Consider the following 27,970-nt stretch of genomic DNA (forward strand, 5'->3'; position numbering starts at 1 on the left):
TGATGTATAATATGGGGAAAGGAGAGGAGCTGCCAAGTGAAACTGACAACTTCTGTTATTAACATTGCCTATCCCAGTTACAACATTAAAACAATCTGTACCTTCATTTGTAAGTACAAGCTGATTTCAAAAAACATCAGATATATAATCAACACATCTAATGTGTGACTGAGCTGATGCCATAAGAGAAACTATGTGGCAAATTAGATATTCCAATTTCAGCAGTCATAAGAGGCCCCAATTCCAAGCCCTGTATTCCTGTGAAATCCAGTATTCCCTATAACTAAAATCCCTTTTTATTTGAAAGACTTGGCATGGGGAGTTCTTGTCGTGGCTCAGTGGTTAACAAATCCGACTAGGAACCATGAGGTTGCAGGTTCGATCCCTGGCTTCACTCAGTGGGTTAAGAATCCGGCGTTGCCAAGAGCTGTGGTGTAGGCCAGCAGCTATGGCTGTAACTGGACCCCTAGCCTAAGAAGCTCCATATGCTGCAGGTGCGGCCCTAAAAAGACAAAGAAGAAAAAAAAAAGAAAGAAAAAGAAAACTTGACTTAGAAAACAAAATTCAAAAAGCCTGAAATGTCGGACCAAAAAAAAAAAGAAAACAAATACAGTCCTGAGAATGAGAAAAGGAACAAAAAGATCACAAATACTAAGCAAATTTCTTTAAACAAAGAGAACAGCACATGCCTCTATAATCTAATAAATGAAAGATACAGATAAGGAGTTACTCTTGTCACTCAGTGAAAACTAACCTGACTAGTAACCATGAGGTTGCGGGTTCAATCCCTGGCCTTGCTCAATGGGTTAAGGATCCAGCACTGCTGTGAGCTGTGGTGTAGATCAAGACACAGCTTGGATCCCGCGTGCTGTGGCTGTGGTGTAGGCAGGCCCTGTAGCTCTGATTTGACCCCTAGCCTGGGAACCTCCATATGCCGAGGGTGCAGTCCTAAAAAGCAATGGCAAAAAAAAAAAAAAAAAAAAAAAAAGATACAGATAACAGTTATTTGCTAAAAAAATAAATTACTCAATCTGATTCAAGAGGTATATTATCTTTGTCCCTGACCACTTCCAAAAGTATCTGCCCAGCCAAGATAGCTTAATAAATTCTACTAAATCTTGAAGGAAAAGATGGAATTCTGTTCTTTAAACTGTGCAAGAGGATATGAGTCAGAAAATTAAATACATGTTAGAAGAGAAACATGGAAAAAAACTGTTGAACACAAAACATAAATTTCTTAAATATGGCAATTATTGTTTTAAAACTTCAGCAGGGGAGTCCACTCATTCAACTTTGAAAGTTTATGCAAAAGCCTGATGAAAGCGGGGGACCCCCCAGAGCACTACCTATTCTTTCTCATTTCCCAAAACAGGTGATAATGAATCTTTTTGTAACACGCCAATGTTTCTTTGGGGGGGGGGGAGGTGATGTGCCCGCTGTATAAAGAATTTCCTAGGCCAAGAATCAAACCTGAGCTGTGGCAGTGACAAACTGAGTTATTAACCACTAGGCCACAAAGGAACTATGGACACATCAATGTTTCTTAAGAGTACAGAAACAGGAGTTCCCGTCGTGGCGCAGTGGTTAACGAATCCGACTAGGAACCACGAGGTTGCGGGTTGGATCCCTGCCCTTGCTCGGTGGGTTAACGTTCCGGCGTTGCCGTGTGCTGTGGTGTAGGTCGCAGATGTGGCTCGGATCCCGTGTTGCTGTGGCTCTGGTGTAGGCCGGTGGCTCCAGCTCCGATTCGACCCCTAGCCTGCAAACCTCCATATGCCACAGGAGCGGCCCAAAGAAATAGCAAAAAGACAAAAAAAAAAAAAAAAAAAAAAAGAAAAGAAAAGTACAGAAACAGATGCCCTCAAAGTACCCAAATATAGTTTAATCTACAAAAATAAAAATGACTTAACATAAATTTAATAAATTACTTAAGATGACTTCTGCCCTTATAGTGACATACTGAAATATTTATGGATAAAACTATAAAATACATGAAATTTCCTTTAAAATCATTTGGGAGAGTAGGTAGGGACATACAAGAAAAAAGACCAGAGTTGATAACTGCTGAAGTTGGGTATTGGGTACATGGGGAATTCTCTCCCTTTGTTAAATTAGAATGTTTCCATAATAAAAAGTTCGTTGAATAGGGAAAACTGGTTGTGGGGGATATGGCATTTGTACTACTTTCCCAACTTTTCTATTCTATATTAATTAAACAAAAAAATGTCAACTTGTTTGAAGCTAAGATTAAAAAGACTGTGATCTAAATAGCATTTCCGGAGTTCCCGTCGTGGCGCAGTGGTTAACGAATCCAACTAGGAACCATGAAGTTGAGGGTTCGGTCCCTGCCCTTGCTCGGTGGGTTAACGATCCGGCGTTGCCCTGAGCTGTGGTGTAGGTTGCAGACGCGGCTCGGATCCAGCGTTGCTGTGGCTCTGGTGTAGGCCGGCGGCTCCAGCTCCGATTTGACCCCTAGCCTGGGAATCTCCATATGCCGCGGGAGCGGCCCAAAGAAATAGCAAAAAGACCGAAAAATAAATAAATAAATAAATACATAAATAGCATTTCCCACAAATGGAACTCAAGCTCCTTGAGGAATGGCTAACTGAAAGTCTAGGGCAGAAAATGCACAAGATGAGCCTAGAACATTTTATCCATAAAATAAATTATCTAAGATGACTGCAATCTTGTCCAAGGACACAGAAAACAACCCAGTAGCCCAAGACAAGCCAATCTGAGCAGCAAAACGAAGAGTTAACTGCATCAGATTCAAACACATCAAATACATTAAAATCATCTGTACATAATGACACTTAAAAAAATATCACTGAAAGTACTGGGAGACCAACTTATTAATATTCTGAAAATTGATAAAGAAGAAAAACAACATAAAAAAACTTATTGGTTCAAAAAAAAAAGCCATATGATTACTTCAAAAAATGCTAAAAACATATCTGATATAATCCTATCCATTCCTGACAAAACTTAATAAACAGTAAACAGAAACTTTTTTTTTTTCTTTTTCAGAAACTCTTAACATAAAAAAGCATATCTATCAGAAATAGACAGCAATATACTTAAAGATGAAACACTGGATCACAAAGACCTATAAAACATACATTATGCTTTGTCATTTAAAAGTATTCCAGGAGCACCCATCATGGCTGGGCAGAAATGAATCAAGGTTCAATCCCTCGCCTCACTCAGGGAGGAGTTAAGGATCCGGCATTGCAGTGAGCTGCAGTGTAGGTCGAAGACGCAGATCGGATCTGCTGTTGCTGTGGCTCTGGCGTAGGCCAGTGGCTACAGCATCAATTAGACCCCTAGCCTGGGAACTTCCACATGCCAAGGTGCCGCCCTAAAAAGACAAGAAAAAAAAAAGTACTCCAAAAAATCTTGACAATAAAAATTTTAAAAGTAACAACAATTTTCAAATGACAGGACTTTTTATATTTAAAATATAAGAGAATCCATTGGGTCTGATAAATTAGACCCAATAATAATTAAGTCAACAAAATCTGTTGAAATTTCTGTGTCAAACAGGTTTTCAAATGACTTATCAGGAAAAAAAGTATTTTTAAAAATGAACCTAAATAAAAAAAGATATATAAAATACAAAGGCATAAATTTAAAAAACCTGCAAGAGCTACATTTAAAATATAATAACCCAGGAGTTCCCTGGTGGTTCAGTGGGCTAAGCCAGTATTGTCACTGCTGTGGCTCAGGTTGCTGCTATGGCAAAAGTTTGATCTCTGGCCCAGGAACATTTGCATGCCATGGGGGCAGCCAAAAAGGGAAAAAAAAACACACAAAACTACAGGACATTAAAAAATATTTTTCTTGAGGGCAATCTTATCTAATACTGCCTGTTTAATATTTTCAATATGTTTTTATTGGCAGATTTCATTCTGAATACGAAACTATCAGGAAGTTAAATTAACTGTGAGCTTTTGGTTAACTGCATGCTATTCAAATACCTACGCCTTGTCGGAGCCCTCTATGAGATAACGAGATAATGCAGTGATGTCTGCATTTCAATTTCCTGGCATTGCTTTCCCTTTTAAATTCCTGTACATCTTAAAAAATACAAAATGCATGCTTGACTATTTGCTTTACCCACGGAAGCGATTAAAAAGCATGAAAACAAAAAAAAAAAATTTTTTTTTACTAAATCAGAATAAATTAAGGAATATGTCACTGGGTAAAAACAGAAAAAGCTGAAAAGATGTCAACCTCCCCAACTTAAGTTATAAACAGAATAAATTCCAGGGAATCTTGACAGATCAAACTAACAATAAAGAATTAAATGAAATATATAATATGGCTCATGACAATGAATACAATGGACAAAAATAAAAGAGAAACGGAAACAAAGGAGAGATAGAGGATTTGCAATTTTAAACAAGGAAGATCTCCTTGAAAAAGTAACTGAGTAAGCAAGTGAAGGAGTAACAAAGCAGCCAAAGGATTATCAGATGAAAAGCATTTCAAGGCACAGGACACAGTAGGTACAAAAATCCTGAGAAGGAAAGCATGCCTAACAAACTGAAGGGAAAGTAAGAGCTCATCACTGCTGAACCAGAGTAATCTAGACAAGTATTAAGGTAAAATGATGGGTAAAGAAAATGACAAACCTGGGGAGGGAGGTAATTAGCTTAGACAAACATGTACTAGATACAATTATAAAATGAAATCTGTGAGGCTAAGAAAAGATAGAACAGAAGTGCTGGGCAAAATGGCACACAGGTAAGTTGGGAGAGTAGTAAGCAGTTTAAGGCATTCTACGGAAAATGAAGAATATGTAATTTGTATACATATATTAGAGTTTCAAGAGAAAATTCAAGAAAACTTCAAGAGTCTGTGAAAAAGCAAAAAAAAAAAACAGTACTAATTTCCCAACTAGTAAAATGGTGAAAACATGAAAAAGAGGGAAGGGGAAAAAAAACAACCAAAAGACATTAAGAAAACAGGTGAGGAGACAAAATGCATAAATAAATATATCAACAATCCCAACAAATAAAAATGAAATAAATGCTCCAATTAAAACAGCAAATTAGGGGATACCATCACAGAAAGCACAGCATCAAAAAGATAACTAAGGAGTTCCCGTCGTGGCACAATGGTTAACGAATCCGACTAGGAACCATGAGATTGCGGGTTCGGTCCCTGCCCTTGCTCAGTGGGTTAACGATCCGGCGTTGCCATGAGCTGTGGTGAAGGTTGCAGACGCGGCTCGGATCCTGAGTTGCTGTGGCTCTGGCGTAGGCCGGTGGCTACAGCTCCGATTCAACCCCTAGCCTGGGAACCTCCATATGCCGAGGGAGAGGCCCAAGAAATAGCAACAACAACAAAAGACAAAAAGACAAAAAGACAAAAAAAAAAAAAAAAAAACGATAACTAAGAACAACTCTATACACATGAATTTGGCAACTTAGTTGAAATGGACCAATTCCTTGAAAAAACTACCAAAACTTACACAAGATAAAATAGATAATTTGCATATCCCTCAAACTATTCAGTAAATTTAATTTTCAATTTTAAAACTCAAAAAGAGGAGTTCCCGTCGTGGCTCAGTGGTTAACGAATCCAACCAGGAACCATGAGGTTGCAGGTTCGATCCCTGGCCTTGCTCAGTGGGTTAAGGATCTGGCACTGCCGTGAGCTGTGTAGGTCGCAGATGTGGCTCGGATCTGGCATTGCTGTGGCTGTGGCATAGGCCGGCTGCTGTAGCTCCAACTGGACCCCTAGCCTGGGAACTGGGAACCTCCATATGCCGTGGTCACGGCCCTAGAAAAGGCAAAAAGACAAAAAAAATAAAATAAAATAAAACTCAAAAAGAAAAAAAAAAAAGGGAATTAGCACGCCCAGTTCATTTTACTGGAGAATCCCACACAACATTTAAGGAAGAATTAACATCAAGTCTACAAAACTTCTTCCAAAATATGAGAGAAGACTTCCAAATTCATTTTATGAAGCTGCCATTACCCTGATACCAAAATCAAAGACAGTACAAAAACATAATACTACAAAACAACATCCTTCACAGATAAAGATACTAAAATAAAGTATTAGCAAACAAAATTAAGCTATACATATAAAAAGAATTAACACTAAGACCAAGTGAGGTTTTTATTCCAGGGATACAAGATTGGGTCAATGTTTGAAATCAATGAAGTACACCATATTAACAGCTAAAAAAGAAAATCATACGACCATATACAGCAATGAAGAAAAAGAGCATTTGACAAATTGAACACCCACTCACTATAAAAAAAAAAATTCTCAGAAAGTTAGAAATGGAGGGGAACCTCCTCAACTTGACACTACAAAAAATCTAGAGCTAACATACTTAATGGTGAAAGACTGAATCCTTCCCCCTACAACTGGGAATGAGGTAAGAATGTGCTGGAAATTCTAGCTAGTGGAATAAGAAAAGAAAAAGAAAAGACATACAAGTTGAAAAGAAAAAAACAAAACAGCCTGCATTTGGAGATCCCAATGAACCTTCAAAACAACTGCTAGAACTAACAGTAACTGAGTTCAGCAATGTCATAGGATACAAAACCAACACACCAATTACAGCTCTATATACTTAAAAACAACATGTGGAAACAAGTTAAAAACATAATACTATTTATAATCACTTCACAGAAAATGAAAATACATATGTTCAAAAATATTACAAAACACATATATGACTTGTATGCTGAAAACTACAAAACACTAATAAAAGAAGTCTAAAAAGATCTAAATATATGGATTCTTCATGGACTGGAAGACAACAAATAATATCAATTTTTTCTAGACTGATATATATATTTAACACAATTCCTACCAAAATCTCACCAAAACTTTTTATAGATATACATGAGATTATTCTAAAATTTTCATGGAAAGACAAAGGAACTAGAAGAACTGAAACAATTTTGAAAAAGAACAGAGGAATCAGTCTATCCCATTTCACAACTCAGCTCAGTAATCAAGACTGTAGTATTAGCAGAGGGATAGATATAGAGGTAATGGAACAGAACAGAGAACCCAGAAAGAGACCTGCACAAATATGCCCAAATAGTTTTTGACAAAGGTGCAAAAATAACTCAATGAAGACAGCGTTTCAACAACTGGTACTGCAGCAACTGCACATTCATAGGAAAAAGAACTTCCACCTAAGTCTCACATTTTTTAGAGTAACTCCAAATGAATCACACACTTAAATATGAGAATAAAGCTATAAAACTTTTAGGAAAAAAACACAGAAATCTTCAAAATCTAGGGCTAAGTTCTTAGACTTGACACTCAGAGCAAGATCCACAAAAGGAATAATGATAATATAGTGAACGTCAACAAAATTTAAAACTTGTGCTCTATAAGACCCTATTAAAAAGATGAAAAGATAATCAACAAGCTTGGAGGAAATATTTGTGTAACAAATATGTAACAAAGGACTAGTATCTAGAATAGAAAACTCAATAGAAAAAAATTCCAATTAGGAAAAAGGACAAAACATACAAAGAGACATTTCATCAATGGGGATATACAGATGAAAAATAAGCACAAGAAAATATATTCAGTATCATTAGCCATTGGGGGAGTACAAATTAAAACCTAAGATATCACTATATAAACCAGAATGGCTAAAATCAAAAACAGTGATAACAGGAGTTCCTGTCGTGGCTCAGTGGTTAACGAATCCAGCTAGGAACCATGATGTTTGATCCCTGGCCTCTCTCAGTGGGTTAAGGATCCAGCATTGCTGTGAGCTGCAGTGTAGGTCACAGAAGCGGCTCGGATCCCGTGTTGCTGTGGCTCTGGTGTAGGCCAGCGGCTACAGCTGCTTTAGACCCCTAGCCTGGGAACCTCCATACGCCACGAGAGCGGCCCTAGAAAAGGCAGAAAGACCAAAAAAAAAAAAAAACCAGTGATAACAAATGCTGGCAAGGATGCACAGAAAGTGGATCACTTCATACATTTCCAGCAGTTTGGCAAATTCTTTAAAAACTATATATTCAATAATCATACAACCCAGCAACTGTACTCCTGGGCATTTATACCAGAGAAATGAAAACTTAGGTCAAAAGGTAAATGGTTAAACAAATCCATATCTTCTACTCAGCAATTAAAAAAGGATGAACTACTGATACATTTAACAACCTGGATGAATTTCCAGAGAATTATGCTGAGTGGAGGGAAAAAAAAAAACCAAAAGATGACAAACTGTATATAAATGATCCCATGTATGTAACATTTTTGAAAATATAAAATCACGGAAATGAAGAACAAATGTGTTTGTCCCAGAGATTAAGGGGATGGAAAGGAAATGAGAATGGCTATAAAAATAATATGAGGGATCCTTATGGTGATGGAAACAGTCTGTTTCTTTTGTCAATACCAGTAATACTCTGGTTGTGATGTTATACTACAGTTTCACAAGATGTTACCTCTAGATTAAAAAGTTCCAATGTAATACAGAAGTTGTATTACTTCTTACAACTATAAGTGAATTCACAATTTATTTATTTATTTATTTAATTTTTTGCTTTTTAGAGCCACACTTGTGGCATATGGAAGTTCCCAGGCTTGGGGTCAAATTGGAGCTGGAGCTGCAGCTGCCAGCCTAGCTGGCCTGCTTGTGGCCACGGCTACAGGGGATCTGAGTTGCATCTGTAGCCTACACCACAGAGCTCACAGCAACACCAGATCCTTAACCCACTGACAAGGCCAAGGATCAAACACCCAATCCTCATGGTAACTGCTGAACCACAACAGGAACTCCCCCACTGTTTTCTTAACAAAAAGTTTAATTTAAAATTACAAAGTCCTGGAGTTCCCATCAGGGCTCAGCAGAAACACTAGCATCCATGAGGACAGGATGCAGGTTTGATCCCTGGCCTCATTCAGTGGGTTAAGGATCCAGCGTTGCCATGAGCTGTGGTATATAAGTTTGCAGACACGGCTGGGATCTGGTGTTGCTGTGGCTGTGGTGTAGGCCCAGCCTGGGAACCTCCATAGCCACAAGGTATGGCCCTAAAAAAAACCAAAGAATAAAAAATAAAATAAAAATTACAAAGACCAAGTCTATTACAGTAGATTAATTTTTTTTAATTCAATAGCATGACATTCCCAAGAGATAACACTAAAATAAAAGAACACAAAAATGTAGGGGGAAGGAGAATTTTAAAAATCACGCGAAATTAGCTAACCAAAAGAAAAATAATAGGTATGTTAATGCTAAACAGTAGTATGCAATACAAAAAGCATTACTAAAAACAAGGAGTCACTACACAGAGTAAAAAGTTTCAATTCAACAGCAATATATAATAAATTTACTTTTTTTTTTTTTTTTTTGCTTTTTCAGGGCACACCTGTGGCATATGAAATTCCCAGGCTAGGGGTGGAATCTGAGCTACAGGGCCAGCATATGCCACAGCAACAGCAACGTGAGATTCAAACCGTATCTGTGACCTACACCACAGCTCACAGCAATGTGGAATCCTCAACCCATTGAGCAAAGCCAGGGATCAAACCGGCATCCTCATGGATACTAGTTGGATTCATTTCCACTGTGTCACCCTGGGAAATCCCAATAAATTCAGACTTTCATGTACTAGTAACAATTTTAAAATATATTTTGAAACTGATAGAAACTACAAGAAAAACTGAAAAAATAATTCTAGTAAAAGAGTAACATACATCTGCTCTCTAAAACAATGAGATCTAAACAACAGAATTAACAAGCCTAATGGACAGATACAAAACTTTGCAACAACTGAAAAATACAAATCCTCTTCAAATGCAAAAAAACTGACCAGTCTCAACAGATTTCAAAGTTCTGTATCATACAGATCATTGTGCCTAACCACAACACAATTACAAATCAATAACCTAATTAACTAAAGGAATTTCAATATGCATGGAAACAAAACTTTTAAATAACTCATAAAGAATGCATCCCTTGTGTGATGCACAGAAAACAAATACACAGAAATTCACTGTCTCAAGTGCCTATTAAAATGCTGAAAATAAGCATGGTATCCAACTTAAGAAATAAGAAAAACAGAAATAAACCTAAAGAAAGTATTAGCGTAAGAAATTAAGAGCAGAAATTAATAGGGGGAGCATACATTCAAGAGCATTAAAGAGACAAAAACTTGAGTCTTTGAAAAATTTTTTGAAATTTGGCACTTTTAGCTTTTAAAACTCATAAACAAAAAGGCATTTGAAAAAAAGAGAAAGGACATTAACTACAAAATAAGAGATTAACAACGTAATGCCATAAATTCAAGAATATAGATGAAATGGACAACTTTCTATCAAAGTCTAACCTACCAACACTGGTTTGAAAATTGAAAATATGAGCAATCCTATAACCAAAGCAATTGAATCAGTGATTAAGAAGTGTACCACAAAGAAAATAACAGTAACAATTCTACAAAGGAGTTCTACCAGTCAGGAAACAGATCATTCTAATCTTATAAAAACTCCTCTGGAAGAAAAACTGAAATTTTTAAAAATTATAGGTCAATATTCATTATTAGAGGCAAAACGCCTACATTAACTATATTCAAACTGAGTCCAATAACGTAAAAAAGGGACAGACTAGGGTTGACTTTATACTTCGAACACATATATTACTAATACTAAGCATTAAATGTAAGTATTAAATATTAGAAAATCAATGTATTTCATGTTAATAGGTTACAGAAGAAAAATATATGATCCTCTCAAAAGATGTAAAAAAAAGCTTTGATCAAATTCAACATCCATTCTTTTTTTTTAATTAGCAAACTAGTAGTAGAAAGAACATCCTTAACCTGAAAAGATTATCTACAATAAACCTACAGCAAGCATCATACTTAACTGTGAAACTCTGAAAGCATTCCCTTTAAAATCAGGAACAAGATCAGGATGCCCCCATCACCGCTTCTATTCAACATTGTACTGGAGATCCTAGCCAGCACATTAAGACAAGAAAAAGAAAGAAAAAAAAGCATAAGAATTGGAAAGGAGGAAACAAAGAGGTCATTATTCACAGACAGATCTGTCTACACAGAAAATCCAAAAGAATTCTATACACAATTTATCACAATTAGAAGGACAGCAAGGTTGTTAAACAAAGTCAAATTGTACTTCTACACACCAGGCAAGGCAGAAAATATAATTTTTAAAGATACAATTAATGATCTGACACAAAAATAACGTACCCAGAAATAAAACTAACAAAATATTTGCAATAGTTTAGTTGAAGAAAATTATAAAACTTTATTGACATTGTAAAAGACCTAAATAAATGGATATTGCCATGTTCATGGTTAAGATATTATTTAATAACAAAATGTTAGTTCACTTCAAACTGCTTTACAAATTCAAGGCATTGACCCATCAAAATCCCAACTGGTTGTGTATGTGCATTTACATAACTTTAAAAAATGATTCTAAAGTTATCTGGAGGAGCAAACCACTAAGAAGTTCCTTGAAGAAGAACACAAGGCCAACATCTGTGTCCTTCAATGACTGACTAGATGGTTTCAGACCAACCCTCTCTATGAAAATTTTAAAAATTGTGGGAACCTCCATATGCTGCAGGTGTGGCCCTAAAAAGTTTACAAAAGACAAAAAGAAAAGGAGAGAAAAATTTTTTTAATTGAACATAATATAAAAATATCTGTTTGAAGGCAAGAGGCACTATAAAGGCAGCAAGAACCAAGATTGTGGAAAGAAGGGAAGCCTAGAAAACATAGTTCAACATCTGATGCATCTTCTCCCCTGGAGATATTTGCCAGTGGAAAAGTGCAATGGATAAGTTGAGAAAAGTCAAACAAATTTGAACATACTTAAAGAGCTGGGAAAACAAGAATATAATTGCAAAATACAACCTACAAGTCCTGCTATCTGGGATGCACAATAAAATCCTACGAGTAAGTATGAAAAAAGACAGCTCAATACAAAACTGGGCAAAAGATTTGGCAAGCTACCGCACAAAAGACATCCAAATGGTTAATAAGTATATTAAAAGGGGCCTAATATCATTATTCACTAGAGTAGTGCAAATTAAAACCACCAAAGGTCTAAAATTAAAAGCGTAGATGAGAAAGGAATGAAGAGAAACTGGAACTCTAATTTTGATAGTGGAAGGGAATGAACAAACCACAACTACATACAATATAGATGAAAATCTTGTAAACAAAATTGAAAGGAAAAAAAAGTCAAACAAAAAATATATACACTGGAAAGTTCCACTTGCATAAAGTTCAAAAAAACAGGCAAAACTAATTTAAGATGTTAACATCTGGCCAGTAGGTATCTTCAAGGAGGAGGAGGTTAGTCACTGGGAGAGGACTCAAAGAAAGCCTCTACGGTGCTAGTGATGTTCTATTTCTTGACCCACAAATGGTTATATTGAGAAAATTCATCCAGAAAAGTTTCATGATCTGCGTACTTTCTATGTGTATGCCCCACAGCAAAAGAAGTTTGTTTTTATGGAAGCTGGTATAAAGTTATAGTAATTAAAACTATGTGATCGTGCTATTAGACTAAGAGACCAGAGTCCAGAAAGTATAGATAGATCCAATTGTAGAACTATTACAAATAAGTAAGAAATAAAATTTTTTTAAAAAATCTACTACAAAGATGGAGAAAAGACATGAATAGACTCTCAGAAGAGAGAACACATTAATCAGCACAGTAAAAAATGCTCAAGCTCATCAGCAAAAGGAAACAACTGAAAACTAAAAGATGATACTTTACACTCCCTGGCAGAAACTTCTATTAAAGTCTGATAAGGGTATTTAGCAAAAAGCAGAGCGAATACTGTTACAATCCTTTTTGGAAAATAATCTGACATTATCCAGTGTTATTGAAGATGCAAACATCCTCAAGTCTCAGCAAAGTTTCTCCTAGAATTTCTACAGTGAAATATACTGTGTTAAATAGTCACATTACATGACATCAACAAAGACTATAAATAGCATCATATCAATGCAGGTTAAGTTTGTTCACAAAGTTAGTTTTTTGTTGTTGCTGTTGTTGTTTTGCATTTTCAGAGTTGTTTGGATTTCAGCAGTGTAGATAAGGGATCTACAGACCTGTAGTGGGGAAAAAAAGGAAACCAAAAATTTCCAACAAGAATGGCTAAGATGGGAGTTCCCGTTGTGGCTCAACTGTTAATGAACCCAACTAGTATCCACAGGGATGTGGGTTTGACCCCTGGCCTTGCTCAGTGGGTTAAGGATCCAGCGTTGCAGTGAGCTGTGGTGGAGGTGGCAGATGTGACTCAGATCCGTGTTGCTGTGGTGCAGGCCAGCAGCTGTAGCTCCAATTCCAACCCTAGCCCGGGAACTTCCATATCCTGCAGGTGTTGTCCTAAAACAAGCAAAAAATTTAAAAAAAAAGAGAGATATACAATGGAAACTCAAAAACAATGACAGAACAAAAAAAAAACAAAAAACAAAAAAACACAAACATACAACATTATTTAATTTGTATAAAATTTTAAGACACACAAACCCATAAATATACATAAAATATCTGAATGTGTAATTTAATATATCTATATACTGTGGATATGTTCAGGGCACCCTGCTGACCTAAGAAACTATTTAACTTGGGTGATGAGTACATGCATGTTTATGTACCTATATCTTACCTGCTATAAACAATCTTTTGTACCTATTAAATAAGTTAATATTTAAAAATTGTTAATTAGCATGATAAACCCAAATACATAAACCTCTATTACCATTATCAATTCAGACAACTGTCTCAACAGAACTTTTTAAAGGAATTAGTATTCTCAGAGTGTTCAAGGTATTTTTGCACATAAATTAAGGACATATTGCTCTAAGGAAGGAACGAGAAAGAAAGAAAGAAAGAAGAAGAAAGAAAAGAAGCTCTTATAAATCAAAATAAAAATGTAATTACTAAATTCAATTCTATGGAAGAGTTCTAAGACAAAGTCAAGGAAATCTTTCAGAAGGTAAACAAATAAAACATCAAGTCCAATATTCACCTGTCAGGAGTCCCAGAGAAAACAGGAAAGAATTTGTCAAAAAAAATAGAAGATAATTCCCTAGACCTGAAGAGCCTTAGAACTGAAAAGGTCCCACCATAAGGAATGAAAAAAGCCCATACCTAGACACATTTCACAACACCAAGGATAAGGAGATCACCCTAAAGACTGCAAACAAGGTTACCACAAAAAAAAAGGATAACCATCAGATTTGCAACAGATCTCTATTAGCAACACTGAGTGTTTTAAATTCCTAAAGCAAAGCTTTCAAAATTTAGAAGGACAGAGTTCCCATTTAGAGGTCAGCGGCTACAGCTTGTTTATAAATAACAATTTTATGTATTTAAGGAGTACAACATGATGTTTTGATATACATATATAACACACTAAAGCTAATTAACATATCCACTTCCTCATATTTACCATTTTTTTGTTTTTGGAGTGAGAGCAGTTTAAAATATAGTTAACACAGAGTTCCCGTTGTGGCTCAGTGGTTAACGAACCCAACTAGTATCCATGAGGGTTTGGGTTTGATTCCTGGCCTTGCTCAGTGGATTAAGGATCTGGCATTGCCATGAGCTGTGGTGTAGAATACAGACTTGGCTCGGATCCCACGTTGCTGTGGCTGTGACACAGGCTGGCGGTTACAGCTCCGATTTGACCCCTAGCCTAGGAACTTCCATATGCCATAAGTGTGGCCCTAAAATTTAAAAAAAAAAAAAAAAAAAGAAAGAAAATTTAGAGGGAGAAACTGCATCACCAACTTATAATTCTGTATCTAAACTCAATTAGGAACAAAAGCAAGCCATTTTCAAACATTCAAGAAATCAGTAAGTTTATCACCAGTATAACCTTTCTAAAACAACTACTCAAGACTATATTCCAGGGGGTTCCCGTCATGGCTCAGTGGTTGACGAATCCGACTAGAAAGCATGAGGTAGCGGGTTCGATCCCTGGCCTTGCTCAGTGGGTAAAGGATCCAGCATTACTGTGAGCTGTGGTGTAGGTTGCAGACGTGGCTAGGATCTGGCATTGCTGCGGTTGTGGTGTAGGCCAGCAGCTGTAGCTCCAATTGGACCCCTAGCCTGAGAACCTCCATATGCCATGGTCACGGCCCTAGAAAAGGCAAAAAGACAAAAAAAAAAAAAAAAAGATTATATTCCAGTAAAATCAAAAAGGATTCTAAATAAAGAGAAAGACATGAAATGCAAATAACAACAGACCTAACGAAGGAGTACAATGTAATCTCAGGATGACAAATGTATAGCTGATCTAGAAAGCAAGCTGTCCAAATTAGAAAAGAAAGGTTGAGAGCTCCAGAAAGCCCATCTTCAAGAAAAGCTGAAAGGTCACAGGATGAAACCACAGTATAATATTAAAGTTTAAAAATAATTTCCATAAGCTCTCCATAATCAAGCAGGACTTTTCTATTTCTCCTTTTAGGAGCCCAGGTTTATTAACACATTAAGTTCCTCTACACCTCCACACTATCTGGTTCTACAGTAACTAATACTCATATTAGCATACAGATTACCATGGCTGGTTATTAGTACTCAATTTCTAGAATCTTCCTATAGGAGCACAGAGAAGTTTATAACATAAATGCTGTAAATCTTGACAACCTAATAGAAAATGAAGGCTAGAAAGGGAAGAAGGGTGGAGGAAGGAGAGAAAAAGGGAAAAGGATGAGTGTTAAATCCTCTGAAAGACCGGGAACTAAAGAGATACTGTCTAAAACTGGTTAAGTCAGAGTTCCCTGGTGGCTCAGCAGGTTAATGAGCCAGTGGTTTTTATTGCTGTGGCATGGGTTTGATCCCTGGCCTGGGATTGTCCGAGTGCCACAAGTGTGGCCAAATAAATAAATAAATAATAAAACTGACAGGTCAATAAAGAGAAATTTAACTATTACAAAAAGTTTAAAATAACAGCAAAATTAGGAACAAAATGTAACTGGTAGAAATCAAAGTGCAGGTGGAAAACACAATGACCTAAATATCTTATCTACTAAGTCAAGCAACAGATATGGTTTAGAGCTGAAAGAAAAATCAAGATGTAGAAAGATAGGCTTTATTTTTGAGTTTTGGAATTAACCTAAAAAACTTAAGGGAGTCCCCTGGTGGTCTATCAGTTAAGGATCTGGCATTGTCACTGCTGTGGCTCAGATTCAGTCCCTGACCTGGGAACTTCTGGATGCCACAAGTGCAGGCAAAAAAAAAAAAAAAAAAAAAAAAAAAAAATCTTAAAAAAAAAAAACCTCCACATCATTAAAAGCCATTATATCAGGATTTAGGAAAGGACTTCAACATTTCTTTTTGAATTTTCTGCACTGTCTGCACAAGTATTCTTTCATTTAAAAAACAAAATGAAAGAAAGAAAAAGATGAGCAGAAATAAGTGATTTTAAAATGTTATTAAAGCCATTCTCCAGACTAGAAGGAAAAAGGTCAAATAATTTGTCAGATATCATACAGGTGATAACCATGCATCCCAAATGATAATATCCAAAAAAAAAAAAAAAAAAAAAACTTTCTGTGGTAAAATCTAGATCTGCTTCTTACTGACCTGTATGAATAACCATGGAGAGCTCTGAAGGTCTACATTAAGTTTATATTATTCTCCACAAAGTCACAAAAAAAAAAAAAAAAAAAAAAAAAAAAAAAAAAAAAAAAAAAACCTTTGTTTCAAACCATTTTTCCAAGAAGTCTAGGAAAAAGGCCTTACTAAGTAGATTCACAGTGAACATTCATAGAGAATAATTTGGACTATGATACCAATTGATTCTGCATCACTTTTACTTCATTCAACTGTGCAATTTCTTTTCTTTTTCTTTTTTTTCCCCTGCTTTTTAGGGCCACACCTTCAGCATATGGAAGTTCCCACCCAGGCTAGGGGTCAAATCAGAGCTACAGCTGCCTGCCAATATACCACAGCCACAGGTAGGCCAGATCCAAGCAATGTCTGTGACCTACACAACAGCTCACAGCAACACCAGATCTTTAATCCAGATTGAGGCCAGGGATGGAACCCACATTCTCATGGATACTAGTCAGGCTTATAACCCACTGAGCCACAACAGAACTCCCAACTATGCAATTTCTTAAATTCAGATTCCTGAATAAAACCAGACTAGCTTTCAAGACAACTCAATGGGGAAAATAATTGTCTTTTCAACAAATAGTTCTGGGAAAACTGGATAGTCACATGCAAAGGAATTAGTATCTCTATCTCACATCAAAAACAAACAAATAAAAACCTCAAACTGGATCAACAATCCAAATGTAAAAGTTAGAAGTATAAATATAAGCTCTTAGATGAAAACAGGCATAAATCTTTCATATATAATTTTTTTTTTTTAGGGCTGCACCCACCACATATGGAAGTTCCCAGGCTAGGAGGAGAATCAGAGCTGTAGCCACTGGTCTACGCAACAGCCACAGCAACGTGGGATCCGAGCCACATCCATGATCTACACCATAGCTCACAGCAACGCCGGATCCTTAATGCACTGAGCAAGGCCAGGGATCAAACCTGTGTCCTCCTGGATACTACTAGTCAGATTCATTTCTGCTGAGCTATGACGGTTTCTGCTCAGCTATGACAGAAACTCCAGGCATAAATCTTTGACACTGGATAAGGCAATACTGTCTTAGATTTGACATCAAAAGCAACAGAAAAAAAAAAAAATAGATAAAATGTAAAACATTTGTGCTTCAAAATACACTATCAAAAAAGGGAAAAAAGGAGCAGTGCAGTGGATTAAGACTCTGACTACAGCAGCTCAGATCACTGCAGAGGCTCGAGCTTGATCCCCAGCCGAGTACAGTGGGTTAAAGGACCCAGCATTGCTGCAGCTGGGATGTAGGTCACAGCTGCAGCTCAGATTCAATCCCTGGCCCAAGATTTTCCATATGCTGAGAGTGCAGCCAAAAGAATTATTAAAAAAAAAAAAAAGTGAAAGTCCGAAAAAAGAAAATATCTGCAAATCATATACCCTATAAAGATCTGGAATATATAAAGAACATAAACAATAATTTTTAAAAAACAAATAATTCAATTATAAAATGGGAAAAGGCTGGAATAGACATTTCTCCAAAGAAGATATACAAGTGGCCAACAAGTACATGAAAAGATGCTCAACATCATTAGACATGAGGGAAATGCAAACCAAAACCACAATGAGATACCACTTCACACTCACAAGGACAAGGATGTAGAGAAATTACAACCCTTATACACTGCTGGTGGAAACGAAAAATGGTGAAGCCCCTGGAAAAGAATTAGACAGTTTCTCAAACTTAAACATAATTACCACATGACCCAGCAATTTCACTTCCAGGTATCTATCCAAGAGAATTAAAAACGTATGTCCACGCAAAGCTTATACACTTGTAGATGAACATTCACACTAGTCAAAAAGTGGAAACAACCTAAATGTACATAAACTCATGAATGGATAAACAAAAAGTGGTACAGTCTGTACAAGAGAATATTACTCAGCCATAAAAAATTCAGCATGTCTTGAAACATGCTACAAGAATAAACCTGAAAAGATCATGTAAAATGAAAGAAACTAGGCACAAAAGCTACATAAAAGATTTTATTTCTATGAACTGTTCAGAATACCGAGGTCCACAGAGACAAAATAAATTAGAAGATGCTGAGGGCTGGGAGAAAGAGGGCATGGGGAGTGACTGCTAGTGAGCATGGGTTTCTTCTGGGGTGATAAGAGTGTTCTGGAATTAGATAGTGGTGATGGTTGTACAACTCTGAATAGACCAAAAACCACTGAATTGAATCTCAATTAAAAAAATTTGGAGGAGTTCCCGTCCTGGCGCAGTGGTTAACGAATCCGACTAGGAACCATAAGGTTGCGGGTTCGGTCCCTGCCCTTGCTCAGTGGGTTAACGATCCGGCATTGCCGTGAGCTGTGGTGTAGGTTGCAGACGCGTCTCGGATCCCGCGTTGCTGTGGCTCTGGCGTAGGCCGGTGGCTACAGCTCCGATTCAACCCCTAGCCTGGGAACCTCCATATGCCGTGGGAGTGGCCCAAGAAATAGCAACAACAAAAGACAAAAGACAAAAAAAAAAAAAAAAAATTTGGAGTTCCCATCGTGGCTCAGTGGTTAACAAATCCGACTAGGAACCATGAGGTTGCGGGTTCGATCCCTGCCCTTGCTCAGTGGGTTAACGATCCGACGCTGCCATGAGCTGTGTTGTAGGCTGCAGCCTCGGCTCAGATCTGGCGTTGCTGTGGCTGTGGCGTAGGCTGGCGGCTACAGCTCCAATCGGACCCCTAGCCTGGGAGCCTCCATATGCCACAGGAGCAGCCCAAGAAATGGCAAAAAGACCAAAAAAAAAAAAAAAAAAAAATTTTAGAGGAATTCCTGTCGTGGCGCAGCAGAAAAGAATTTGACTAGGAACCATGAGGTTGCGGGTTAAGGATCCGATGTTGCCGTGAGCTGTGGTGTAAGTCATAGACATGGCTTGGACTCAGCACTGCTGTGGCACAGGTCGGCAGCTACAGCTCCAATTAGACCCCTAGCGTGGGAACCTCCATATGCCGGCAGGTGAGGCCCTAAAAAGACCAAAAAAAAAAAAAAAAAAAAATTGTTTCTGGTGCAGCAGAAACAAATCTGACTAGTATCCATGAGGCTTCAGTTCAATCCCTAGCCTCCATCAGTGGATTAAGGATCCGCTGCTGCTGTGAGCTATGGTGTATGTTCACAGACGCATCTCAGATCTGGTGTGGCTGTGGTGTAGGTCAGCGGCTGTGGCTCTGATTCGATCCCTAGCCTGGGAACTTCCATATGCCTCGGATGCGGCCGTTTAAAAAAAAAAAAAAAAAAGGCAAAAAACAAAAATTTTAAAAATAGACTAGCTAAGATCCAATCCAGCAAAAAAATCAAGGCAAAAATGTAAAGAAAAGAGAAACATCTGGAGAATTTAACAGTTAGAAAAATGTCAGCTTTATCAAAAAAGATTCATGACTACAAGAAAAAGGGCACAGACCTAAGGAGAAAAAAAACACAAAAATGTCTACTATGGCTAAGAATATTTTGGTTTACTATTAAAAATTATCTATTCCAGGAGTTCCCGTCGTGGCGCAGTGGTTAACGAATCTGACTAGGAACCATGAGGTTGCGGGTTCGGTCCCTGCCCTTGCTCAGTGGGTTAACGATCCGGCGTTGCCGTGAGCTGTGGTGTAGGTTGCAGACGCAGCTCGGATCCTGCGTTGCTGTGGCTCTGGCGTAGGCCGGTGGCTACAGCTCCGATTCAACCCCTAGCCTGGGAACCTCCATATGCCACGGGAGCGGCCCAAGAAATAGCAGCAACAACAACAAAAGACAAAAAAAAAAAAAAAAAAATTATCTATTCCATTTAAATACTTTTGAATGTGCCTTCATAGACAAAATCTCAAATGAAGTCCTCCTGGAAATTTTAGCTGTGTCCACTAACGGCAGCTTTGAATTAATTACATGATGAATTGTTACATCTATCATATTTATTAGTCTCTTTCTTCTCCCAATAGTTGGGAGCTCAGCCAGATGAGGACCTCTCACCTCAAACCCCCCACCCATTAACTTCTCATTCTCACCCTGTATTCGAACAGCACCCGAAGCTACCAGGATGGCAAGTAAGGAACCAAACACTCAAGCCTCCGAGGCAGAAAATCTCCTGTTATAAAATTACTTAAGCCTCTTAGTACACCTTCCATGTCTCGTTTACCAGTATCTATTAAGAAAGTTATAATCACTGGCTTTTTCCATAGCCCAAATACATACCTAGACTCTTACACACACATTCTCTCATTCTCTGACATGCACAGAGATAACAAACACTCAATGCACAAAAGAAAGGGTATGAGGAATACAGGAGAGAGCTCCTTAAAAAAAAAGTAATAGAGGAGTTCCCGTCGTGGCGCAGTGGTTGACGAATCTGACTAGGAACCATGAGGTTGCGGGTTCGATCCCTGCCCTTGCTCAGTGGGTCAAGGTTCCGGCGTTGCCGTGAGCCGTGGTGTAGGTCGCAGACGAGGTTCGGATCCTGCGTTGCTGTGGCTCTGGCGTAGGCTGGCGGCTACAGCTCCGGTTCGACCCCTAGCCTGGGAACCTCCATATGCCGCAGGAGCGGCCCAAGAAATGGCAAAAAGACAAAAAAAAAAAAAAAAAAAAAACGGTAATAGAAAAAAGAACACTGGTTACAAAAGACCCCACCACTCCTACACTTGAGAAGAGAAAAATAAGGAGTGTGGATTAACCAGATTAAATTGTAGCAGGGACCTTTTTAAGGACTGCCAAAGGATGGCACCAGGAGCAATATCAAAATTATGCAACTGAAGGAGAGAAGGTAGAAAGGCCTTTGTAGTTGAAGAGGTGAGGGACTTCAGACTCCAGCTACTCTGCCTTTCCATCGCCACCACAGTGCTTGGGACTGCTAGAGACTATGTGGAAGAAAGCAGGGCAGCAGTGACAGAGGTCCAGGCCAGACAGTATGAGCTTGTCTCAAGTTAATTTAAAAACTACTTAATTAATTCACAAACAAGTTAATCACAAACTCCTAACAACATAAATGCTTTAAACGAACAATTGCTGAACTGAATAGTTTCTCCTCTATCATCTATACAAGATGCATCGTTATAATCATTTTGACTACACAGCCCACAATTTCCCTTCACAAAGAACTCACCCCTTTCTTTCCCTCAACCCATCAACATGATCCTGTGAGTCAGGTTCGCATGACTGTAACGGCCTGACTGTAGAGGATCAGAACAGTAGATCTTCATGCCGGTCAGATCCTTTCTCCCAAAAGAACTGAAGGGAGACAGGCTGGTCTTCTGTTGGTCATTTGAACAGAAAGCCACCAAGTGTAGGGGTGCTATATTCTGCTGTGACTGGACAAAATCTCTAGTATTGGCTGGCAAGGCTGTCTCAAAAACTGAATTGTGGGCAGGCTCTTAAGGTTCTGAAGGAGTTGCCTCATCAAATAACTCCACTCCCCAGAGCCTAAAAGGCAAAGGATGACCCATCCCCAAAATTCCCAACCTCCAGTACATGAGATGGCAGCACTAGCCAGAAGTGACTTGCTCTGGTCATACACACCCCTAGGGAGTGGCTCTGGATGATAACGGCCAAAATTAACGGAAATCCTCTTGGTGGCATTATTAGCAACCAAATATGTGGCATCCAAGTCTGCTAGCCATTTCCTCCACTGTCAAGAAGTTAGCCAACAGACCCAGGCCTGTGTTTCTTCCTGGTCCTTTTATGTACTTGACTATCACTCTGATCATCAGAATACATTCTGAAGCAGAGACTATTTAGAAAACCCTTGATGTTTCCTCCCCTTTTCCTTTCTAACTAGATTTTTGGTCAGTTGTCCAGCTTTCCCTATAATATTACATGTCACATAAGAAGCATGTTGTTTACTTATCATTCAATTTAGTTCACAGATTCACAAGATGATAAATAGGAGCACACAGTGGACCTGAAGGAAACTGAACAGAGCAGTACACCATAGATGCTGAGGGGTGCTTTCTCTTAAAGCTAGACCTCTGAGATCAAAAATCCCTAGGTCTTCCAGGATCAAGCTGTGTGGTCTAGATCAGGTTATTCAACCCCTCTATGCCTCAATTTTTCATAGAACTGTTGTGCAAACTAAGTACGTATGTAAAGTGCTTAAACCAGAACTAGGCATGTAATAAGCACTTTATTATAATGGCTATCTGCCATCACCATCATCACTCTTTGCAGTGGGGCACAGCGAGAGAGATACAGCACATCTTTTAATATAGAAGATGCTTGGAGTTCCAGTGGTGGCGCAGCAGAAATGAATCCAACTAGAAATCATGAGGTTCAATCCCTGGCCTCGCTCAGTGGGTTAAGGATCCGGCGTTGCCCTGAGCTGCGGTGTAGGCGTTGCCGTGGCTGTGCTGTGGCTCCGATTCGATCCCTAGCCTGGGAACCTCCATATGCAGGGGTGTAGCCCTAAAAGATGGGAGGGGATGCTACTGAGCAGCTAAGGCAAAGACTGGGGTGGATAACCCTTCTGGCATTCGCACAGTCCATACTCTTATCCAATAAATACAAGGAGAAGTAGAGACAGCTGACTTACAGAAAAAGATGATGAAGCTGACTCACAAAACAAAATGGGAGGTGGGAAAGAGAAGGGAGAAGGGAGGGAGAGAGAAAGGGAGAATATATCTTGGTTTCCAAACACTTTCCAGTTCCTGGTTCCACTACAACTTAAGCACTGAGTGCCCTTTCTGGCCTAAACCAACAAATAAATTCTCCACTTTTTATTAAGCTTTGACCAACAACATTTATAAAGTCTAACACAGGTCTTGGAAAAGTTTTCATCAACAAAATAATCTTAGAGGAGGAAAAGTGGTATGCATCTGTTACTACACAGAAATTAAGACGACATTGCAGATAAAAATAAATTTAACTACAAACCAGTATTCTCAACCCACTGTAAACCTAATGCATGAATTTACACAGGTGAGGCTCAGGCCTGGTTGTTTCAAAAGGTCTACAGGTGTTAAAAGCTCTACAGCTGAGGCTAAGACACTAAAACCCTCACATTTATCAATATGAACTCTCTTTACCTACTATCAGGGTCCTCCGTATATAAACTAGTACAGGCATAAAATTCATTAATATGCTTTTCTCTTTACTGAGAATGAAATAATTTTTGAAACAGCAGGCGGGGAAAGGTAGGCATTATTCAAACCGAAACAATTTCCCTTTAGATCAGAACCATGAATACATTCTTTTGCTGATGTACACCATACCAGCCAGGTAACCAGCCAATATCCTTCCACCGCTTCTCATCGCTCTCCTAAAAACAGTCACAAACATAAACTGAATCTTTTACCTGATTACCCTTTCCTTCTTATTCCGAAAAAGTAACCCTAAAACATGTCTGTATTGTGCAAATTAGTTGTGGTTAACTTAATTTCAAGTTCCTATTCATCTCTTGACACTTTTTTTAAATCAGGGTGTCCGTCCTTAAGTACCCCATTTATGTCGCCAGTAATTCAGCGATCCATAAAAATTCTGGCTCGTTTATGACAGTTTTGTCTCAGTTGAGGACTTTGAAGAAGATTATCAGCCCCAGGAAAAATATCTTTTCCGTTCTAACCCCAACAGCTCATTTCAAACCTCTACTATACAAAGGTATCAACAATAAAGTTATGACCTTGTTCTAGGACTAGGAAGGAAAATTGTTCAAGAGCAAAAAACAAGTTCACAAACAAACCTCATGACAGCACGGACTTCTGCCGATTTCTTACCATAGCACTAAGAAAACAGCAAGGTTTAAGGTCGATTATTGAAGGCAGGGTCCCCAAAAGACCATGCTTCTCTCTATGATGTTGAGGAAGCACTGGTGGGAGGAAGGGGCCTTTCTCGTGACAGATCTGACTGAACGGTAGCATCAGCCATCGATGAGAAAAAATTCCTAAAAGCAACTTCACGTTTCAGAAAACAGCCTCCCACCGAGTAGCCCGTAGACTTAGGAATCACCAGGGACACGTACACCCCTCACGAAGGTGGAAAAGCAAATCCTGCTCCCCACCTCATCCCCTAAAATAAACGGTAAGTCGGGTCCCCAGGAGCGCCTTCCCCAGGGCCCCTGCCCCCGCGTGCAAAGTGTGCGGACCCCTGGCGGGACCCCACTGGCCCGCTTACCCTGGGCCCCAGGCCCGCCGGCCCGGCGCTACGCGGGCGTCCTCCGCCGTCTCTCTCCCCTCCCCCGCCCGCTTGCGCTCTCGCTCCGACGCGGGCCCGGGCCCGGGGCTCCGCCAACCGGTCCCCTCGAAACAAGAAGGTGGCGGCCGGCGACGCTGCGGCTCCCCGGTTTCCCCTCCCCTCCCCCGCGGCCTCCGCACTCCACTCCCGCGCCCCCGCTTACCCTCAACTCCTCGAAATCCGCCATTTTATACCACCCGCGGGCGCCGCCGCCGCTGCCGCCACAGCACCCCCTCCCGCTGCCGCCAACGAAGCCGCCGCCACCACGGCCGCCGCCGCCGCCTCCAGCACCATCCTGCACTGGGCGCCGCTAAAGACGCCGCGGCTGCTGCCGCCGCCGCCGCCGCTGCCGCCGGGCGCGTCACGTGACCTGCGCCGGAGCTCCACCCCCTGCGCAAGCGGCCCCGCCCTCCCGGCGCCCCGCCCACCGGCCCACCGCCTTCCGCCCGGGTCTTCCGCCCGCCTTCCCAGTGAGCTGCGTTAGGCTTGCCTGGATCTTCCCCTTTCCCCCTCAGCGTGTCGGCCTTCCGCAGCCTTTCCGTGCCCCGCCTCAGCGCGTGGATGCTCCTCTTCCCCACGCGAAGGCCCAGCCCGACTACCTGAAGCGCCGTCGCGACTGCAGCATTACCGGCGGGCCTGTAGGAGGGAGTGATGGAGAGAAAGAAGAGGTGTCTTTTCCCACGGTGGCGTGGACTGGGGGAGTACCCACAAATAAAGCCATCCCCCAGAGTAGTTGTGGTGGAACAACCCATGGATGTTGACTAAGCTCTGGTTCTGAGCTAATGGTGCGGGATTGGTGAGACCTCTTTGGGTTGCTAATATCTTCAAAGTACTAACCTGGCTAGTTCTCTCTGACTTTGAAGGGCGACTGAATGTCAAAGACTGCAGAGTCGAGAGGGTTGGGGCAGAGAGGTTGGAGAAGTGAAATAGGAGAGCAACTTGAAAGGCCCTGATAGGAAGTCGAAGGGTCAGGGAAATCAGATAGCTGGGAAAGATGAAATGTCAAAGGCAGAGCGGATGGAAGGAAGTTTCTCACAGCACCCCTGACGTGCTGACAAAGGATGAGAGAAGATGCTGAGGCAAGCTGGTCAAAAAATTCGCTGGACCAAGGACAGAGTTGAAATGTGCTTTGAGAAGTGGCTCCCATTTAAGACACTTAATGTTGATCCCTGGGCCAAGAAGAGTTTCCCACTCTATCTCTTTGCCTAACTCCTAGTCATCCCTCAGGACTCAGTTTTAGTATCATTTCTTCAGGAAGACCTTCCCTAAACCCTCATGCCCCATTTTAATTCAGAGAATCAACAGTATCTAGAATAGGTTCTGATTCTGGTTCTCCACCATTAACGTTATGGTCTTAGGTTGATTTAATCTTGGTTTATTCTCTTTAGGTCTTAACTTCCACCTCAGTGGCATTTTATATTGTTCAACAGACATTAAATGAAGGCTAGGAGCTTTAGGGGAATATAAAGATGAATAGGATAAAATACAGCCCTTCCACCAACCCATAAGAGGTACCAACTCAAACATAAAACCATAAGAGGCAGAGCTGCACGGAAACTGTTTGAAGTGTTCGTTGTAGGATTGGGTAGGTTTGACTGCAAAGAGTTCTGGGTGCTGCCCTACACTGACCTAAGTCAATAATAACTATGCCCCCTTGCTACAGTAATTAGATCAGAACTGTACCTATAAATGCAACTACTGCAGGACATTTCCAGGTCAGTTAGATCAAGTACAGGGTGTGCCTCAAGGTAGGCAAATGATGTAGACCAGTAAGTGTCTGGGACATTTATTCAGGAATTAGAGTTAAGGAGACTTTCTGGCATGTGGAATAGTGTAGCTATTTTGCAACGAAGAGGGGCCAACCTGAAAACCAACACATTTCCTAGGTAAGAATCATCAAAAAATATCAATTCACTTTCATACCTACCTTTGTCAATTTTCTTGAGCCAATACCCTTCCTTTACTGTTTTATATAGTTTGATATGTGTTTTTTATTAGTTGCAAGCAAAATAATTTTGAAATAGGATGCTACTTTGTCTCAACAAGACAGATTTATTAATTAAGCATCTTTTCTAAACTATACCCCCTAATATTCTTCCAATATTTGTTTAAAGGGAAGGCTGAATGGTAAAGAGTGGAAAGGAAATCTCTTTCCTGTCACAACCAATTTAGCTCTGGTCCAAATTTGTACATCCTAGTCATTGAAAATAAATCACTGCACCTACTTGGATCTAATTTCTTTATAGTGTGGCATAACATATCCTTGGGTGGGAGTGAGGATCGAGGCAGGTACAGAAGTCTCACCACTACTATAGACCTCATAGCAAAGTACCAACTCCGGCCACATACAGAAATGTTCCCTTAAAAGAATCCCATTAAATACAATTTTCTCCTCGATATATTTTCAGTGATAAAATGTGTTAACACTCTTTATGGATTGAGGTTCTAGGCAATTATGGGGGGTGACCTCCTTAATCTGACTCCAATTAAAAGATATAGGTATTATAATTAAAGAGTCCTGGAGTTCCCATTGTGGCTCAGCAGAAACAAATCTGATTAGTATCCATGAAAACGCAGGTTCGATCCCTGGCCTTGCTCAGTGAGTTAAGGATCTGACATTGCCCTGAGCTGTGGTGTAGGTCACAGACACAGCTCAGATCCCACATTGCTGTGGCTGTGGTGTAGGCCAGCAGCTGCAGCTCTGATTTGACCCCTAGCCTGGAAACTTCCATATGCCATGGGTACGGCCGTAAAAAGACAAAAAAAATAAAGTGTCCTAAGATTATACTGCATGTAATCAAAAGTCTCAGGAGTAGCTTTTCCATTTATTAGCTTTGGCAAAGTCCCAACCTAATTTTTCTAATCTATTCCAGATCTCAGGATGTTGAAAGATTAAATAGAATAAGGAATATACATACACTTTATAAACTTACAAAGTGATAGGTGATTTTTGTGGAAGTTCCTGGGCCAAGGATTGAACCCATGCCATAGCAGCAACCCAAGCCACTACAGTGACAATGCCAGATCCTTAACCCATTGTGTCACAAGGGAACTCCACATTTCTTCACTCCTTTACAATTTGCAGATAGTGTTTGGCCTTAACTTTTACTGAGATTAATATAGTATCAAGGAAAATTAACAGTGAAATTATCTTTTATTTTATATTCCCAATTTTTATTCTGGAATTTTTTTTTCTTTTTTTTTTCTTTTTTTTTTTTTTTT

The 27,970-nt window shown here is 39.5% G+C and overlaps 1 protein-coding gene across 22 annotated transcripts in view; it reads right to left on the minus strand.

The window, feature by feature from the left end:
• Nucleotides 1-25,102, minus strand: part of PIAS2 (protein inhibitor of activated STAT 2) — a 103,978-nt gene extending 78,876 nt beyond the window's left edge. For 15 of the 22 annotated variants that reach the window (XR_014808346.1, XR_014808337.1, XR_014808338.1 and 12 more), the window contains exon 1: nucleotides 24,912-25,102. Coding sequence is in view for 5 of the 22 variants with exons in the window: in XM_021092679.2 (XP_020948338.1) it covers nucleotides 24,912-24,935 (24 nt within the window). In the remaining 17 variants the exon portion in view is untranslated. Of the gene's footprint in view, nucleotides 1-10,858; nucleotides 10,948-24,911 lie in introns of all 22 variants that reach the window. The other 7 variants (XR_014808359.1, XR_014808352.1, XR_014808355.1 and 4 more) reach the window with 1 other exon arrangement.
• Between the last annotated feature and the right edge of the window lie 2,868 nt (nucleotides 25,103-27,970).

This window comes from Sus scrofa, chromosome 1, assembly GCF_054392235.1.
Source record: "Sus scrofa isolate SSC_HxYL_T2T_F1_AM1 chromosome 1, Sscrofa_HxYL_maternal_Yorkshire_Landrace_v2.0, whole genome shotgun sequence".
In the NCBI taxonomy this organism is placed as follows: Eukaryota; Metazoa; Chordata; class Mammalia; order Artiodactyla; family Suidae; genus Sus; species Sus scrofa.